Source organism: Helicoverpa armigera, chromosome 18, assembly GCF_030705265.1.
Source record: "Helicoverpa armigera isolate CAAS_96S chromosome 18, ASM3070526v1, whole genome shotgun sequence".
NCBI lineage: Eukaryota > Metazoa > Arthropoda > Insecta > Lepidoptera > Noctuidae > Helicoverpa > Helicoverpa armigera.
The window spans coordinates 6588125-6607967 of record NC_087137.1 but is presented as its reverse complement, the minus strand read 5'-3'; the positions used below and the strand labels follow the sequence as shown (position 1 = coordinate 6607967).

Here is a 19843-nt window from a genome sequence, read left to right as displayed (position 1 = left end):
TTCTGTATTTACATATGAACTCGATAATGTTACAAATTTTATCAATGTACGTTGATAAGTAATACGGATTTTTTTGTTAGAAGATCATTTTAAGAGGTAAATTTTCATTTTTTTATCGAGATAATTTATCGAGAATGTGTTTTGAAATTAACAGGGTTCTCAGAAATACGTTCGAGATTAATATATTATTTTCGCCGTCAAAAACTGTATAGATTTGGCCAAAAAAATTGTATGAGACAAGCCAATTTGGGCATTCAGCGCCTTAAGTGATGACGGAGCCACGCTTAGGATGCAATTAAGGTTACCCAACCGTTATACGGTCAGACTGACTTCATATTGTCAGGTATTAGTCATTGTATACCGAACTGTTATTCGATTTTACCGAAATTTTGTATTGGGGATTTAGGATGTGTAATGGATGTTTTGGCAGTCTGTGTATTGTGCTAGATCCGTGTAGCTGAGTTTTTGTTGGCGGAGTACAGAATGATATCTGGTTTAAACAACCTCCTAAACAATAACAGTTACCAAAACCCCGGTTCAGGTAAATCACAACAAGACTATATCAATAAAATCCGGATTATAAACAGCTCGAATCGCCAGCGATACAAGCAAGCAACAGTAAAACTTTCAAAGCCAATGAATACAACATGCCACTGCTCTAAGCGCACATTTCCCCAACCGTTTACATCTGCCGTCATATCTCGGTTGCAGTTACAGTCTCGGCGTTACATTTGTTCCTTCTCGGTTCGTGAACAAAGTGGTTGGCCGATTCCCCAGTGTGTTCCCGGAGCGGACAACTCTAACATCCCTGATATAACTGGCTGTCACGCGACAAGCCGCTAGCCTTTGTTTTCATAGACCCTTGGAGAGAAGTCGGCGAGCAATATATTTTGACAGCGGAGATTTTACGTTTCCGATGCTTGACGAAACCCTTGATTGTTGGTGCTATTTTGGGACAAGCGAAAGGTAATGAGATTTAAATAATATTGTAGAACAGAAAGCAAATATAAGAACAACTAAAAACAAACCAATAACAGCATTACGGGTGGTTAATTCTGAAATGCGAACTGCGTATGACTTTTACATTTTTCTTATGCAGTTAACGTGTTCCTGACCTTTGTCGCTTTATGAAGCGATGCACAAAGGCAGTAAATTCCACTCAATTTCTTTGCGCTATTGTGCATCGTCTGACAAAGGCGTAAAAGTCGAACAAGATTTTGTAGTTATTCGTATGGCAATTTAGTGGCCATTGAGGCAATATCTGCCAGTGAATATTTAAGATCTTGCGCATAGCCGTTAAATGCGGGGCTTCGGAAGTGGCCGAGCGCTCGGGACTATGTCCGGTCGCTGAGATTCCAGTTTAGTTTTAGATAAAGCGACGTACCAGCCAGCCTTGTCTTAAAAATATTCCTTCTGTTAAATATATTTGAAGTCTAATTAAATTGTAACATAATAAAGCTCTCCAAATTATACGAAGCCACATAAATCTTAAAGATTGATTACTTTATATTTGCCGGTTGAACGTTTTGGGTGAAATTCTTTGCTGGAAAATTTTGAAACAGGAATATAGCGTTGGAGTCTTCATTTAAATGAATTATACAGAGTTGTAGTTCAGAGAACTTGTATTAATTTGTGTACGATTTGTTAGCAAAAGATTTACAAAGCAAGTCGTAGTAGATGAAAAAAGAACGGTTGGGGAAATAAGTTTGCGAGGTTCAAAGAGATAGAATGGCGGGTATCCGATCCCTCTGAGCTATTGCTGTATCTATCCAGTCCTAGACCGTGAACATTACGGATTGTTATTTCCAAGAGGATAGAATGAATGTTGTGGCCTATAAAATGTGGTCTCGAAAACCTTATTCTCTGTGAAGGATTGTAGTTACAAGGATTTGGTAGATTTCAACTTTGAGTAGCATATTAATTGCTTAACTAATAAAGAACTATACGTAAGCCTCAGTTAGGTATTATCTTAAAAATGCTCATTATAATTCTTCTTAAAGTCAGAAAATAATTCGAATAGTATACTATATATATATATATATATTATGTTTCAACGAGTTTGTAATTTTCCTAATTGATGTGAGTACTGGCTAACTGGCTTTCAATTAGGTACCTAAATTCAGACGCTTTTGTCTAATTCCAATTCTATTTTGTGAGAGGAAATACGCGAGTTTGAAAACATTTTTTTTCCTAACATGGTAACTCAAGTTTTCTCTGGAGTGATTTCAACACAGTAGCGAAAAAGATATTCTCATAATTTTTGAGCTCGCAAAAAATGATTTTCATTAAAAAGATCACATCCCTCGTACTTCGTAAAAAAACATAACAAATACGGTACGCATGATACTTAACGGCGAAAAATTTATCTTTTAACTTATGTATTATGATGTACCGAGGTTGAATTTTAATAAACACGTGGAACAAAACAAATTAGATTCTAATTTACATTAAAAAAAATATATATACGTTGTTAACTAACTACTTTCAAAGGTCGGTTACAAAACAGAAGGCCAAAGGGACTGTCTCTAATTTATTGTTGTTGAGTTTTTCATGTGCCAAACTATTTCCCAAATTATTTGTATTTGATGGATACCACTTATTTGGCCAGCGTGATATGGTCGTTTAATCTCCTTTTGTATCAAAATAAAAATGATAGTATTCACATTCCCAATCAATGGGTTATATCAATGGAACGTGTATGACGCGTTTGCCTTTGCACAACATGTGTTTGTTCCTCTATTCCATAAATTGCCCGGAATGTTTAGAAGAACAAAGCCGGCTGCAGAATTTGACGTCCATGGTTATAGTTTTTGGCTTCAATCCAGTACGCAATACGGTTTTTTTCGTATTTATGTTAGAATCAACGTGTTTCGAAGGGCCGAAGTTATTGGACAATAGCTATTCGTGCGATCGTTCTCGCAGATTTGTGGTTTTGGCCAATCGTTTGGTGAATAATTAATTAGCGGTGCACCGAAACGGAGGCACTAATTGTCGTTGAATTATTGGCTCTACGAATGACGGTTTTACTATTTTTATCCCATTCAAATGCAATCGAATAAAGTGGAGAAAAAATCTTTAAGCGTACCGTCGATTTCTCTATCCCACGCTAGCTTCAGGTTATATTGAGGAAAAATATAACTTAATTAAGTCCTTGAAAGATGTAGGTCGATCTATTTTTATTGGGAATTGGTTTGAGTTGAAGTTATGCTCTAAGCTTGTTATGAAATAAAACTTCATAGGTAAGGGTTTTATTTGCGTCTTTGAAGAGTAGTCACAGACAATTTTGGTGACTGGTTCTACAACTCTAAGTCCTTATAACTATAGGGAAGGGTTGATTTGACATCTAAAGATCAAGGAGACATAGGATCAATATCGGAACGAATATTTTAAGTTGGTAACATTAGATGGTCCTGTTTTTTTTTCTCATCATGCTAATTTTCTATGGCAAATCTAATTAGATTTATTTACAACACAACGCGCACGAAGTCACGAATAATGTCTAGCTGTAGTTTATTACTGCAACTAATCACGTGGAAACTGGAAATCTATATGACGCAAATCGGAAATGTGAAACAGAAGTCAAACGATACATTATGAGTAGTTATGATATTATAGGTACATATGTAATATGACTTCCGTATGTAATTACTTGGATTAAATGTGTTGATACCAATTTGTGTGATTTAGGTATAACTGTATACTTTAACCTGAAAAGAAGAAATAGATAAGCCTATAACACTGAAAGAATTGTTCAAATCTGACCAGTGGTTCCTACGGTTAGCGCACACAAGCAAACAAACAAAGTCAGATTTATTCATATTACTATAGATTCATAACCATAGGATAATAAGTACATATAAACATATTATACGTTACAGGTTCTATCTAGTGCAATTTTCTTAAAAAGACTGTTTTTTAAACCAAAAGTGACTCTCTTGCATTGCACAAAGGTTGCTCAAAGGTAGTGTAACTAGAACAGAATAACGTTATTCTGTGAAACAAAATCTGGGCATTCAAAAACCGTTCTCCAAAATAAACAGTATGTATTTCCAAGCGAAATATGTAGACGATTATCCTTCTTTTGTTATTCATGAATATTATATCTGGTATACCCAGTTCTATTGCATATTTTGTTTTATTTATGGCAGAACTGACCTTTGCTGAATATGTTAAACGTAGACGCGATACAAATTACATCGGCCATTGTCAAGGTCAAGGGCGATTATGATCGATGTAATCGAGAAACTGTTATAATGCATTTTTACTTATTTTTGATGGGTTATTGTGTTGCATTATAGTTTTTATTCAGAATGTTCGTTTTACAATTTCACGAAGTATTGCAATTGTCGCCCTGTCTTCCTTAAAAGGAAAATACTACCCAACATTCTCTTAAAGGTCGCATTTTTTCATGTAATTAACATAAACTTGTCGATCCTTTATTACAGTGAGAGTAGTTTTCGTTTTTCTAAGCGCGACAAAAAGAGATAGAAGTATTCGTAATCCCCAGCATCGACACCGACTGAATAATAAATGAAGAGTGACACTTAAACTTCCCTAGAGTCAGGGGTAGGTTGAAACACTCGCGAACCTTCCCAAGGTCAAGGTTATTGGGTTGTACGCGGAAATGTACCCGACGAAGTTCGGAGGGTTATATCCTTTCGCATATGTAGTCATATTTGTCATCGTAACAAGGATTTTATTACCCTACTTATGTTATTGCTTCTTTTTATTTTATTGTCCTCAGTTGAAGTACATAAATATTACTTTGCATACTATAAATTGGGATACATTATTGAGTGATCATATCTCTTTTCTGGGCCTTGTCATTTTCCAATAGATTGAGTTTTGTTGTTGTTCTGTCCAATATTTGTATCGTAATTAATTGCCATCAACCCAACCCTCAGGCGAACTAAATAAAAAGAGTCATGAGGTGAAGCATTAATTTTCTATGGCATAACACCAAGTAGTTAATCATAAATAAAATAGCTTTTCAATTATGGTCCTTCGATGCGCGAAAGGGGTAATGATGGCTAAGAATTGCTCGTGGTAAACAATCTGTGGGAAATTCCTCGGGGTTAATTAATGGCTTTTGAGAAGCAAGCTTTATAATCATCTAAGCAGGAAAATATCCCACGAAAACAACTAAAAATATTTCAATCTGGGAAAACGATAAAATCAAGACGTTACACACATCTTTCATCTTTTTTACACAACTATAGAATTGTTCACGAAAGCAGTCAACGTGTTTTCTCTTATAAAGCTTATCCAATTATTCAATTTGACTGAACGAAAATTAAGTTACGTGTGTAGTCGCCACTTAAGCCTCCCGTCTGACGGTTTTATTGAGTTTGAGTGTGCTCTTAAAGAGGAGGCTTCCTGGAGAGTCCAAGATTCCGCTGACGTAATGTCATTGTGAAATGTACGTGTGTCATATACAGCGTGTATCCGTGTAAGTTTGGCTGTGAAGGTCCCGTTAGGGAAGGTTACATCGAATTGGAAACCAATTTGAGGTAATGCGATTGTGTTGCCTAATTTAAGTGAAGAACACAACATTTATTTTGGTCTTCAAGTATATTGGATGCGTAAATAAGACTTATTAATTACCTCACAAGGGTGCGGTCCTTTCGATAAATCAACAACCATAAACTATAAAGTGGATATCATAAAACATGCCAATACAAGACGCGACATCAGCTTATCTCATGCAAATAAATATTCAATTAGAAGTGTGTACTGTAATGTAATAGTTTTAAATGTCACGTGTATCGTTGTTTCACTTAGCTATAGGTAGACCACATGCGCCGACGACACATGGCTCTCGAGGTTTTATTAAACGGATTCTTCTTCCTATTTGCCGATTGGAAAATTCCCCGGGAGGGACTGGGAATTCGATTATGCCTGTCGTATGCCTGTCTTGTTTGCTTGTCTACCGTTCATAGTAATGAAATGTAGAGGATCCATTGTTCAAACTATTTTTATTCACATAAATTCTCATCTGACCGTATGCGAATCCGGCTTAACATGCTAATAAATCGTATACGGGTGTCGTTTGACGCGCATTGTTTTAACTCAAACACAAATAGAGGTTAGCATTTTTCGGAACAAATGGAGCGCAAAAATATTCGCACCTATATAGAATTTGATATTGCGATGTTGAATGCTCGAATTTATTCAATTTCAAAAGTCTGGTGCCGTGCACAGGCAATGTGTGATAAGCTCTTGCATTTTATTTTTCTCTATTCAAAACTACATATTTGCCTTCGAACCGGGTGTGTTGGTTATTTTGTAGTTTCTGTTTGTTGATTCGAGTGGTTATTTCCAGGTGTTTGGTGTCGAAGTTGTTCGACGTTTGCTCCAAGTCAACGCCGGAGCAGATGGAACAGCTCGACGAGATCCGGATACCGTGGGGCAGCGGCATCGTCGGCTATGTTGCCGAGAGCGGCGAGCCCGTCAATATACCTGATGCCTATAAGGTACGTACTGATAATGCTATGTCAATGCTTTTTAACCGACTTCCCAAAAAGGAAGAGGTTCTCAATTTGGCCGGTATGTTTTTTTTTTCTCTATGTAATCAGAGTTGTCTTAGAAATTATAACAGTGGGAAAGTTCGTTTATACAGAGAGGCAGAGAGAAAGCTTTATATGCCATGTTAAACTTTAGAGAGATTAGATATTTGAGTCGTAGGTTTATAAGGGTTTTTTGGTTCATATCAATTTAGACGATTTTTTAAATTATCTTTCTTTATATTTTTACAACTGCTGCTATAACGAATTTTATAACAGTGAAATGTATTAAAATAAATACTCATTATATTCAATGTCACAATTTTGGTGCCACTTTATTACGGGAAGTCGATGAAATTATTTTGTTTGTCAGAAATAAAATTATTTTCAGTACTTCTGTTCAACGGAAAATTTTCTTAGAGACAACCTGAAGTAATAGAAATCGTTTTCTCTTCTTCCATTTGACCCTTACGATGGCCTAAAAACATCGAACTAAAACAAATCTTATCAAAAAGAAAGGTGGGGAAATTGGATTTAAGGAAAACGCAAGGGATTCCTTTATGAAAATCCCCGACTACTTTACCTAACGAACACTTAGATAATTAACGAAAACTTCGTGAAGGAAGGTTTTTTAGTCTATGCCTTAAGTCGTGTAATGAAAAGAGGTAAACACGGGCCGCCTTGAAAGCTACCTCATTTAGTGTTCCACTTGATACCAAAAATAACGTTTAACCTCCGTAATGAAAATTCGCATTTTAAGAATGTTTGAGAGTCCTCGACGAAAATAGCATTTTCACCTCATAACACATTTGCATTTTTTACTTTATTACGTTCCCGAGTAAGTCGGCCGATATTATTTTAATTGGATTAAACTTCATCGGAGTAGAAATTTCATGTTTACTTCGCGTCAAGATACTCATTGATTTATATATAAATGAATGTAGAAAAGTTCGATGATATTTTAATTAAAATATTTTTTACTGAAACATATTGAAAAGTCAAGTTTGTTACCTAATCCTTTTTGTGTCTCCTAATTTCAAAAATTGAATTTTGGGTATAAATCAAATCGTATTTACTTCACGCGTGAAAATTACAAATGTCATATTAAAGTTTCATATAAGTTGAGCTTAAAACGTTTTAAGTAAAACCTGCAAAGTTAATTCGAGAACATTTTTTATAATAATGTCTATTTGTTAATCGTCTTTACAGTGCGTATTTCTAGGAATTATTGTTTACTTAGAATGAACATAAAACTGAAATATTGAACGCTTGTCAATGTTTGAGATTTGATTGAATGTCTCCTTTGATCAACCCGGTGGAGGTATCTGTTCTTTTATTGATATCGTTTTACCTTCATTCTTTTTCAAACTTATTTTCCAATAGCTGTCGTCCATTGCCATCAAGAGTATCTTTCTTCTTTCCTGGACGCTTCATTGTAAAATAGGTTTCAGACTGGATATCAATGGCGTTTATGTTCCTTACTTGTCAGTTTATACAGACAGTTTTGACCATATTAATGACAATAAACAAGTCATCTTCCTGAACAATTCATCAAGCCCCCAAAATAAATGAGTGCGTTCAAAACGACATAAGTTAATGAAACAAAATATAATATGTTTTTGCTGCCAGCGAACCCGAGCCCAAGGTCTCATGAAATATATGAAACGCAAAACAAAAAATGTAACTGTAATATCCCTTTACGAGTGACCATTAAACAATGACACGGGCAGGACTTACAATGCTTATTTAGTTGTATATGGACTTAATAAGCAGTGTATGTTCGCGAGTCACTTTCAACTTGACCGCTTTACAACTTTATTATTAGTCGTATTTTATTTACTCTTGCATAGTTGCTTCTATTGAGAATATACTTTCCAAAAAACTGAGCTTGTCATAGAAAAAATATTTATGGATTTAGCCTAAAAGTTACAAGTATACAGACTTGTATCTATGCATAGTATTGGTATAGATATAACACTACGCCAGTTTCCCCGAAGGATTACAAAAAGGCATACCCAAACTGACACCAGAACAAATATGCCGCTGTTTGTTTCACCAATTGCAGCGGCGAAAATATACCAAACAACAGCTCGACAGGCGTACGTTTCTCGTAACTTGTCCGTGACATTCGAATATAAACTACAGTCGAACATTTTTCACCGGAACGTCATGACGTCTGCATTTTATCCCCTGAACGTTTGTCTACGCACATTTTTGTATTTCTTGCTCACGGCTGGGGTACGTCAAATGACCGCGCTCAAGTAAATGCGCCATTTTTATCTTGGTTTCTATGTTAACACGACTTTTTATCTTTCGATGCTCCATTTAGCGAGTTGTAAAGAATTTTTAGGGTCTGTTTTTTGGAGAGATAATAATAATGATGGGGTCGAAGTCTTTTGTTTTAAAAATGAGCCTCTGATGTCGATATGGATTTGTATCTGTCTAAAACTCTTATGTCAAGGAATTTCTGTAAAATTTAGCCAAGTACAAAATATCATGTCACATAGCGAGCCCTTTGTATTACAACTGACTGAACTTTTAGGCTAGCAACACAGTAGATAGCTATAATCTGTCTGTCGATAGAAACGACGCCTCTGAAAGTCAAAATGATCCTTAACATCTGTGTAACGCGTGAAGTGAAGCCATTTCGCCCGTCAACCCTGTTATGGATAAAAGGATCTTAGTTTGAACACCCTTCGTCCCGAATTTGTATACAATCCACTTATGCTACTTCTAAGCTTTTAGGTAGCCTCTTACACGCAAAAGATTTATGTAAGGAAACGTTCAAGGTGAAAGAGAAATATGTTCCCGACATTAAGATATGGGTACCCATGGAAGTGTAACGTTTGACGCTTGATTACATTTCGGGACGCTCGCTTTGGAGATCCTGAATATATTACATAAAAAATCTCAGGTATATTGAGCATATTCTTACAAAGACATATTCCCTAAAGGTCTATATTTAGCCCCACGTCGCTAGGAAAGGTTTAAATGCAATTTCGCGCGATTTACGCCCACAGACGTTGGAGTTGCAAAGTTTCATTATTCAAACTGTGTTGCAATTTTTATACCTGAAACATTGTTGGCTTCGTCGTCCATAGTTCCCGTGGTGGAAATGTTCTTTATAAATAGACTGGATTTGTGAAAAGGCTGTTTACGATATCTCATTGAATCAAAAAGAAGAAAATCATTTACCTAATGAGCGATCGAGCAAGTGATTAATGAGCTTAGCGCTTGAAGGAGCACATTTAAGTCTAACACAAACTCATTAGCTATTATATTCAATGCCATTTTTAGGGTTCCGTAGCCAAAATGGCAAAAACGGAACCCTTTTAGTTTCGTCATGTCCGTCTGTCCGTCTGTCCGTCTGTCCGTCTGTCACAGCCGATTTACTCGGAAACTATAAGTACTACAGTGATGAAATTTGATGGGAATATGTGTTGTATGAACCGCTACAAAAATATGACACTAAATAGTAAAAAAAAGAATTGGGGGTGGGGCCCCCCATACATGTAACTGAGGGATGAAATTTTTTTTTTCGATGTACATACCCGTGTGGGGTATCAATGGAAAGGTCTTTTAAAATGATATAAAGTTTTCTAAAAAACATTTTTCTTAAAGTGAACGGTTTTTGAGATATCAGCTCTCAAAGTCGTAAAAAGTATGTCCCCCCCCTCTATTTTTATAACTACGGGGTATAAAATTCTAAAAAAAATAGAGGTGATGCATGCTAATTAACTCTTTCAACGATTTTTGGTTTGATCAAAGTATCTCTTATAGTTTTTGAGATAGGTTGATTTAACTGTAATTTACGGAACCCTTCGTGCACGAGTCCGACTCGCACTTGGCCGGTTTTTTATTAATACTATCTATCAAGATTTAGACAAGTCCAATTATTTAGTTTGAAAACTTTTAAATAAAAGTACCTAGGTACCCTAATCAATGCCATTAGCTTTGGCGAATAAATAAACTAGAATTTCTTGATAAAATATCTTTTATTTATCATGAATTGAATGAGGATCATTTTAAAACCATTAAGCATTTAATAGGATAAGATCGTGTGGTTCTTGTAAAGTGCGATTAAGAACAGTTTAATATATTTATATCCCGGTAATTGCTAATTGAGGCAAGATATCAGGACTGTTTAATGTCTTGTAGATAATCTAAGTATCATTTAGCTTGAGTTTTTATGCTGAGTTTTAATTAGTATAAGCCTCCACCCTTGCCAATAATTAATTTCTTTAGTTAGATTCCTACTTTATCAACAGTTGAACAGCAAATACATAGCCAGAATTTAAAGCTTATAACGTGGGAATTATAACTATTATTTTACAGCAAATGGAATATCAAAACAGATATTTCAATTGTATTAAAAAAGCCAACTTTATTATACTCTTAAAATACCAGTACATATAACAATAGATTTGTTCGCTTGTATTTTTAGCGCGGTATAAATTAAGTGAGCCGTTTTAGTAACTGCTATGGACTCATACATCAATTTCAGTCTCGCACCTGTCAAAACTTTCTCTAACAACTGTAGGTAGGTAATTGTTTGTGGTATTCCTCGACGGATACCCAGAAATTCCCTTCAAACTGTTGGACTCGCAGTTTGTATTTCGAGGAAATAATCGCAACGGGGATGATTACACTTTAGAGGTAATCGCTTTATTTGGTGGATTATGGATTTACTTGTGTTCTTTATTTATAACGTTCTTTTTTTGTTTTGTAATCAGATTGTTTTACCGTTTATCGAGATATATTTTTAAGTAATTAAGTTAGTTTTGAACTGCTTGCTGTCTGTGAACTGTATTCCATATTCAGTTTGGTATTCTACAGTGATATTTTTTAAACAAAGGCACTAGATTGGTCTCAAAAGGTGTCTATTTAATCCTGTACCTGAATAAACCTTACCCATTAGGTGCTGTGTAGAACACACATTGTTTCCGTAAAAGTGTGAATAATTTCCGATCTGCCAGCAAAATTTATACTTTATTAGTACATAGATACTAAGTGGCACAGTCGAGGCAATTTTATTGTGAGTGCAATATATCACAGTGCGGTACATTTAGCGCTTTAATACAAAATAGAGCAAAAAATATATGGAGACTGCAGCTTCCTACTTCCACTGTGTCTATGGATGATTTATTTGGTTCTAGAATATACATACATTCTTCGATGAAATACATATTTGCAATTCTATTATATTATTTCATTCTATTCATTTTTGATCTTACGCATATCGATACAACTTTTACGGAACTAAGATTTTAGCAGCTTATATTTTAAATGGGCCTGTATAAATAAAAATTATTATGAATTATGGGTCAAAACCTCCACAGTTCAATTCATCGATATAAGTGCATCTTTTACTTACTAAGGCTGACAAACTGTCAACCTCTACACAGGGTCACATTGAAATTTTAAAGATACATTTTGACAAACGATTTTAAATAAAATATCTCAGAAGAATCCACAGTTGAATAGCATTTGGAATGTAGATATCTTAAATGACATGTTACTAATGCCTATGCATTTGTGCCCAAAATTAATCGCACTGCATTTAATACGATTGAAAACGAAATAAAATCTAGCGTGATAAATGTCCCCTCGTAACATAAAATATAAGTGTTGTACTATTAATATTCTGTACATAAATCTGTCATCGATTGTATCTTATCTATAGACAATCACTTAATCCAAGAATTGTAATATATCTCCGTTGGACATGGCGCTGATTTATGGTAACAAATGTCCATTGTGAATGTACTTGGACGAAGATGGGGTTCGTCCGTGGACCATTGCTCAACCTTGGAGCGTGAGTTTTATTCATCGATGTCAATTTTTCATTCTGCCCAGCAAAGATCAAGCGTATCTCATTCATCAAGGCTTCGAAGAATCTCCGTGGAGGTGATTTTACTTATGTAAGCGGTTTTTGTTGTTCGTTTTTTCCCGTAGGATTTTATTTGTGAATTCCTGAGTTCGGATCAGACGGTAGCAGTGGCTTTTGTTATTGTGAGGATGTGCGTGAGATCTTGTAAGTTTAGGCAATATCGCAGAATAAATAAACAGACTGCGGCACTGGAATCTGAATATTTATTGTGCATTTGTACGTATTGCTTCAGCCCCCGCAAGCTGAACAAGATATTATTCGTCTGCTGAATACATTCGCGGCACTTCTTGCGTGGGCTGTGCAAAGAAAAATGTGAATACTTTGCATTTATTAACTTTCCGCTTTCTACCGGTATTAAACTGCGCTACGATACAGTCATATTGCAGGAAAAAATCCGTCCACCTAAAGCGCTAGAAAACGTGAGTGTCCAGATTTTTATTTCTCCCTGTGAAGAAATTCCACCACTTGGTGTAATCCGTGGAGCGGGCACGCTGAGCTGAGATTCGTCAGAACAGTACGAGTGCACATAAATTATTCCCACCGACACGACCCACTGCTGGATAAATTGCGCGCTTAAAAATGCTATCCCTCTTTAGTCACTTCATGAATTCGCTGATGCCGACCCAGCTGGATTTACCAACAGACTCGAATAAACACGCTTCCAGATCTTAGTTTATTCATCTTAAGATACTGAGAATAAATGTCTTAGTTTGTGTGATTATCCTTAAGCTTAATAATCCAACACGTTATTATCGACATAGCTAAAAATAGCAGAGAAAATGGCAAGAAAAATATTTAGTACAAAGGCTTGATCATCTATAAAGGAACTTAATGTCCCAAGGGATTTATAAAAATTTGATGTGTCTTCTACGAGAGACTTATAAAATGTACATTTAGTATGGTACAATTCGGCGTATTACGAGTACTTTGTATGATACATACGCCTCCGGTCATGAATATTTTAGCAGAATATGTTTTCTTTAGGCTCTGCGCTCGTTTAAATTATGAACGTGATTCATTTATCTTTAGCGTACTGGCATCCAGCGAAGAGGAACTTTCTTTTTAGACGCTTTGTATTTTTCTGTTATTCTCATTGAGTTTTCTTACAATGCTTTGTGTTCTTGAAGGCCGATCCTTCTGCAGATTAATACTGTGTCTTAACTAGATGGTATCGTGGAATGACTAAGGCTTCCCATACTGGCCCGCCTCCAAGCCCGTGACCTTGCCAAGATTGGCAGTTCATGCGTGCTCACGTATCCACTGTTTATGAAAACGATTTGCATACAAATGCCTCTGAAAGATCTCGCTAAACAGATTATGCACAATATGACTACACTACTACACAACATTTGTTTTGTTGTACTTCAATTTTCATAGAATACTTATTCGTGTTTAAAGAAGAAAATTCCTCGTGTTATCTGTTGACAAAGTGCGGTCATGTTCGTCAACTTGAGTGGAAAATTGATATTCAGTGTCAACGTTTTCTATTTCATGCTCCATTACGTTGTGTGATTGCTTTATAAAGAGAACCTAATGGTCTATCACTTGTTTCATCGCTTTAGCTATTCTGATTGGCTATAAATTATCGATGACTTATGACATGTATGACGTACGTGCGTAATGAGCGCCGTCCAATTATCGCTTTAGCCGCTCCATCAGCTGATTAGCAGATTCCCGAAGGTTCGCTATCGATTTCCGTCATTGGGAAATCAGGTTGCATGGTCGATATACTGTCAAAGAGCTGTCCATCACTAGTGATTCGAATGATGTGCCATCACACAGACTCAACTAGCGAGCCTTCCAATAAACGCATTGTTCGCTGTCATGAAGAGTTTGACTGTCAATTTGTCAAGGTATCTTTCGCATGTCTAGTTATATTTTGTGGTCTACCATGTATTGATTGGTGAATAAGACCCAAAAACGTCCTCGAACAAAAAAAATGCCGAATTATTAGATTTCCATTTACCTTTATAAAGGGAATTACTGAGAAGCACCCGTGCGTGTACTACGCCAACCGCAGTGTGACCTTGAAGTAAATTAATTTTCGTGATAATTAAACGCCGCCATGGTTTCTTCGTTACTTGACACCCGGTCTCGTTACGTAATTAAACATGCCTTTGCTCTCGGCTTCTCGGCGGAACAATCTTTGAAAATTTTAGGAAGTCTCAAAACCCTTGTCTCCTTTGTAATCCTTTCATTGTTGTACTTCATGTTTATTCTTATAATTGCTTTTACTTACTTGTAAGATTTCTTTATACTTCTTCGGAACAAAATCTGTCCTCAGTAACATTATAATAAATGCGAAATTGAGTTTGTTGCGCTTTCATGTAAAGTGGTTGAACAGATTGAGATTAATTTGGACTCTCTTATTAAGTGGTAACCTGGGAATAGGATATAGGAGTTACTTATTATCCGGATATGCGGAGCGTAATTTTGGACGCGGATGAAACCTACTAATTTCATAAACATGTTGTTGAGTCGGAATATGTCTCCTTTTTAAATTCCGTCGATAATCTGAAATGCTAAATTGTTTATTGAGGTAGGCACAATGGAGAAACATAAAATATTAACATAACAGTATTGAAGCTCGAAGGTTACAGGAAGTTGCCTTTTACGTACGACAGTAATATGTAGTTATTTCCCAACTACATATAATATTCCAAGCGAAATTATACGTTGAAATGTCTACTTTAATGGTGTATGAAAATGAAATATTTGTACATTTTATTTTTTATACGTAACGTTTAGTGGTAGTTACTATCTTTTCCCCTAGAGGAAATTTAAAAGGGTAGGAATTTATCCCGTGTTCGCATTCAGAACAGGGTTTGACCCCTCTAATCTGACTAGTTTCCAAGTTCTTCTGTTTGTATTTGTGAGTTTTGTCTGTATGTGTATAAACCCTTGGGCGTCAGTAGGGACGTCGCGATTCTATTTCGGGATATCGCGAGGCATTTGCGGTTACAGGTGGATAGAAAGGGCGTCATTGAATTTAGCCCGAGGCCTTTGCCGAATTGCGTATCAATGAAATGTTATTAGATACGAATAAAAAGATCCATTAGTAATCCAAATCCAAAATACGTCATATTTTAATCAACTAATTCTTCAGTGATTTACGGCTGACCTAAAAATGTTGCTCCTGTTATTTGGCGAAGTTGTTCCTATACATAGTTTGTAGACAGTAGCGGCATTGTGTAACTTCCAGAGAGGATAATGGATCCTTTGAAAGAAAAGCCTAACATTAGCACTTTTACGCTAGGCCGGCCACCAATCTGTTACACAGAGAAACAAAAAGTTCGTGAGGTTGAAACGAGTGAAAGAGGAGCTTGATTAGTGGTTCAAGAAATCCCTAAATTAAAGGCTTTAAGTATAGAATATTTAACGTTAGGTACTTAATGTGATGAAGACCACTTTGGTGCTTCTTAAAATAAACTCCGTATTTTATGTAGATGTTTCTCAAGGAACATTCTTTGTGTCATAATATGCTATTTCTGTCTTCTAGAGTGTGACACAAAATTAAAGATGAATATTTCATCACGCGTGATTTCCTAGTAAAATCGCATCAAAGAGCTTCCATTTTACTGATGTTCAATATTAACTCCGTCACAGTAAGTTTCTTCGAAGAATTTAGTATTCCTGAACGTCCAATTGGTACCCATTACTTTTACGATCAACCCAAGATCAGAATCGTAAATGAAACATCGAACGCTGACATTTTTGAAGGTTTTGATTTCTCTGTTTTATTTAGACTAAAAACTCTCTAAAATAGCATTCGTACTCAAGGAGTTATAAAAATTCTTTTACAGGAAAGTTGTATCCGAATTGAATTTTGTGCTTTCGATTTAAAGCTATCGAGTTGGCAAGGGTGAAGTTTTTTATTTAAAGTATTCTATAGCCGGTCATGCTGCACTAGGATAGCTTCACTTTAGTGGAGCTGATTATGCGGAAGAATTTTTGATCCCGAGCCAAATATTCCATAAGAATATTAATACTACAGTAACATAATTCAGCTTCTAATTTGACAGAATTTCTAACAGGAGATAGTATTTCAATGAGTTTAATGACAGCGCGACTGTCGAATTTATTAGCGTAATTGACGATATGACCCAGAATTAACGATACACGTGAGTAGTTAGGATCGATATTAAATTACCGAATGTCTTGAGCACTAATGGGCTACGGAATTGCTGAAACACGAAAGCCGCAATCTGTCTTAGTCACTGCTTCGGTATTGGTAAACATTACATTCTCATTACGAGCGAATGAAACAGAATGGCGCGCTATTTTGGCGATGAGATGCTAATTGCTCAAGATTTCGAAATAGCTCAAGATGTTATTAGTAAGGATTTAACGAAATAGTTTATCCTTCGGATGACGGCTATAAATAAACTGAATTCCTTCCAAGAAAAGTTTATTGGTTTTGACTGCAGTTGTGATAAATCCCAATAATAGACGTGAAATCTCATCCCATCAATTTTTAATGCACTTCAAGAATTAATTCAGCTCGAAGGTTTTACGCTTCAATTTCGGATACCGCTGACAGATTTATACCGGTCAGACGTTTGACAAACGGCCTTAAACTCCAAAATATTTGCTCGGCTTTACCGAAAGTGTGATATGTTAGCTCAATGGATGGTTTAAGCCCAATCTGGCTGGTTGACAGGCGTTGGTAATAAACGGTTGCTCGGAATATACCTCCTCTTTTGGCGAGGCTCCATACGGACCGTGCGGTGTCACAAATGTTCATGTTCACACTGCATTGTGCACCACCGGTTCACTGTATCGAGTCATTTGAGCCGTAAATTCGACAATACACCGGATTCCTTAAATCGCATTCTTCACTGTCACGAAACTAGCAATTGCCCGAATCGGCGCACGTGATGGCTTTCGCGTGATTTTACTGATTTATTCTGAGAATTAATTATTGAATGCTTGAGATTCCGGGGGATTATGACTGCGGTGAGCCTACCACAATATATTTTTTAAATGCGAGTAGTAACATTTTTATGTATGAGAGAGGCCAGCAATCAGATCTTAAGTAGACCAGTTATGTTAGGCCATAAATAAATAAATAATAAATACAAATTAATTTTGTTGAACATTTATTCTTCATATATTTACCTGATGAATAAACGATGATAAGCATAAATACATTCATTTACCAGAAAACCGCTATTTATAATAACCATTCACAGAATAAGCTATTTCCAGAAATACTAATGTAGCAATATTTCCGATTATAAATCGCTTTCATTCAAATTCTCGGTAGTGACATTGAAAATAATGAAATGAACTTTCTTCTTGTTGACAACATACTACGTTAGTTATTTCCGTAGTAGTTTGATGAAACTCATACTGTAGAAGAAGCAATACCATTGACAGTATCTGAGTGTTGTGGCGCCTCGAAGCGGTGGACGGCTGCGGTCTGTGGTCACCACCACGGCTCCGATTACTCGGCCCAGTTCCTATAATGTGACTTCATTTAGAAGTCGCCCCATTCAGAGTAATAATAGTTCAATTAAAGACTTCTTCAATGAACGTTATTGTCCCAATGCCATTTCAAATGATCCCCAGAATCTGCGAAAATTAGTGAATTGGTGATATTATGAGATAGAGGTTTAAACGAAGCTTTTATTTGTTGCAGGACGAGAGGTTTAACCACGACATTGACCAACAAACGGGTTATAAAACGAGGTCACTTCTCTGCATGCCCATTAAGGACATTAATGGAGAGGTCATTGGTGTTGCTCAGGTATGTGGCCGGTTTAAATTAAATAAATGCCGTGATAATGTCCCTTTTTAAGTAAAAAGCTTTTAAACAAAAAACATTTTTTTAGGTTATAATCTAAATAAATCTTATTTATTATAAGTCTTACACAAAAACAGCCTGTTTACATTTGAAATGTTGTTTCAAAAACATCTGGAAACGGCGAAATGAGAGCTCGTCAGAAAAAAATGAAATCAAAAAAGTTTTCAACATCCTAAGCGTATTAAGTTAAGAATATTTGTAATACTAAAGAGGAATTGAAATTGCTCTCTTGAATGTCTGAAAAATTTTTGTATTATCCTATGGCATCTGCCTTTTAACATCGTCCCTGGAGTTAAAAGTGAAATGAAACGTTACTTGTGAACAAATATTCAAATACGATTAGCGATATTTTTTTTATCAAACATTTTTGCACATAAATTTCCTTTTGATTAACGAGCGGCAAATATTGGAAGTGTTTTCGTAACGTTTTGCTCTTTTATTTGACGAAAGAATTTGTTGATTGTTTTAGGATAAGCTATAAATCTGTCTCAAATTACGATATTAATAAAAGAATGAGATGATTTATTGAGAGTTGTAATAATAATCAACTTTCTCGTTTCTTTTTGATTGCAAAGACCAGCAAGCGTGAATTTTGGATTTGATCCCAAAGGGGTACAAAAAGTTTTGAGTTTTATATTAGAAGCTGTCGTCAAGCCTTTAATATCAGTTACTCATAAAATCATTATGTATTATTTTGTACTAATCACAATATCTTCTTCCAGGTTATAAACAAACAGAGCGATGGTCCTTTCACGGCCTACGACGAGAAAGTCTTCGCATCCTACCTTCAGTTCTGCGGCATCGGCCTCCGGAACGCACAGCTTTACGAAAGATCCCAGTTAGAAGTTAAGCGGAATCAGGTCCTACTGGACCTTGCTAGAATGGTGTTCGAAGAGCAGAGTACTATTGAACACATGGTCTTAAGGATACTTACGCATACGCAGAGCCTCATACGATGTCAACGGGTACAGGTATGTTCAATTATTTCCATAATGCTTGTTTTATGATATTGGTCCTTACCTGCATACATGCTCCAGAATTGTCTAAAACAGAATGTCAGAAAGGTCTTCCAAATTAAAAGTTTACAGGATATATTAAATTCAACAAAATACTATGACAAAGAGCTTTGTAAAAGTCTGGTCATCTTTTACATAAATACCAAGGAATATTCCTGGTACTGTTAGCACCATCCTTTTGAACTCGTGCACACATTCTTTTCTAACTTAGTACTGTGTCAAATAAGTCTTACTTAATTTCACCCGATGCACAGGTAGCGTGCCAGGTAAAAGATGAAACTTCCAAATGCTTGTTTATCTTGTTAGTCCAAATGGAAACTTGGAAAAGATATCTCGCAGTCCGAAAAAACTTTCTAATCCATACAAGTTGAAGCCGTGTGCGATACCAGAGTTATAGCGAGTATTTACATGTTTAAGGAAATCTAAATAAAATGTTTTGAAATCCTTCCTTTCACAAGGTACGGTTAAAGCTATTCCATTTAGTAGAATTTATGTTTTCCCTTGCCTCAACCTAAGTCTTCAAAGCTACCGTGTCTCTTATTCCAATTATCTCTTTGAAATATGTTGAATTTCATTATCCCTTTGAAGATAGATTTTCTACCAACTTCTTAGTTCTATTTATTTCTAT

At 35.9% G+C, this 19843-nt stretch overlaps 1 protein-coding gene across 10 annotated transcripts in view; it reads left to right on the top strand.

Moving 5' to 3' along the window:
• Positions 1-19843, top strand: part of Pde11 (Phosphodiesterase 11) — a 184437-nt gene that overhangs the window by 140735 nt on the left and 23859 nt on the right. For all 10 annotated transcript variants that reach the window (XM_021334471.3, XM_021334468.3, XM_049850415.2 and 7 more), the window contains 3 exons: positions 6323-6473; positions 18035-18142; positions 18922-19170. In XM_021334471.3, coding sequence (XP_021190146.1) covers positions 6323-6473; positions 18035-18142; positions 18922-19170 — 508 coding nt within the window. The remainder of the gene's footprint in view (positions 1-6322; positions 6474-18034; positions 18143-18921; positions 19171-19843) is intronic.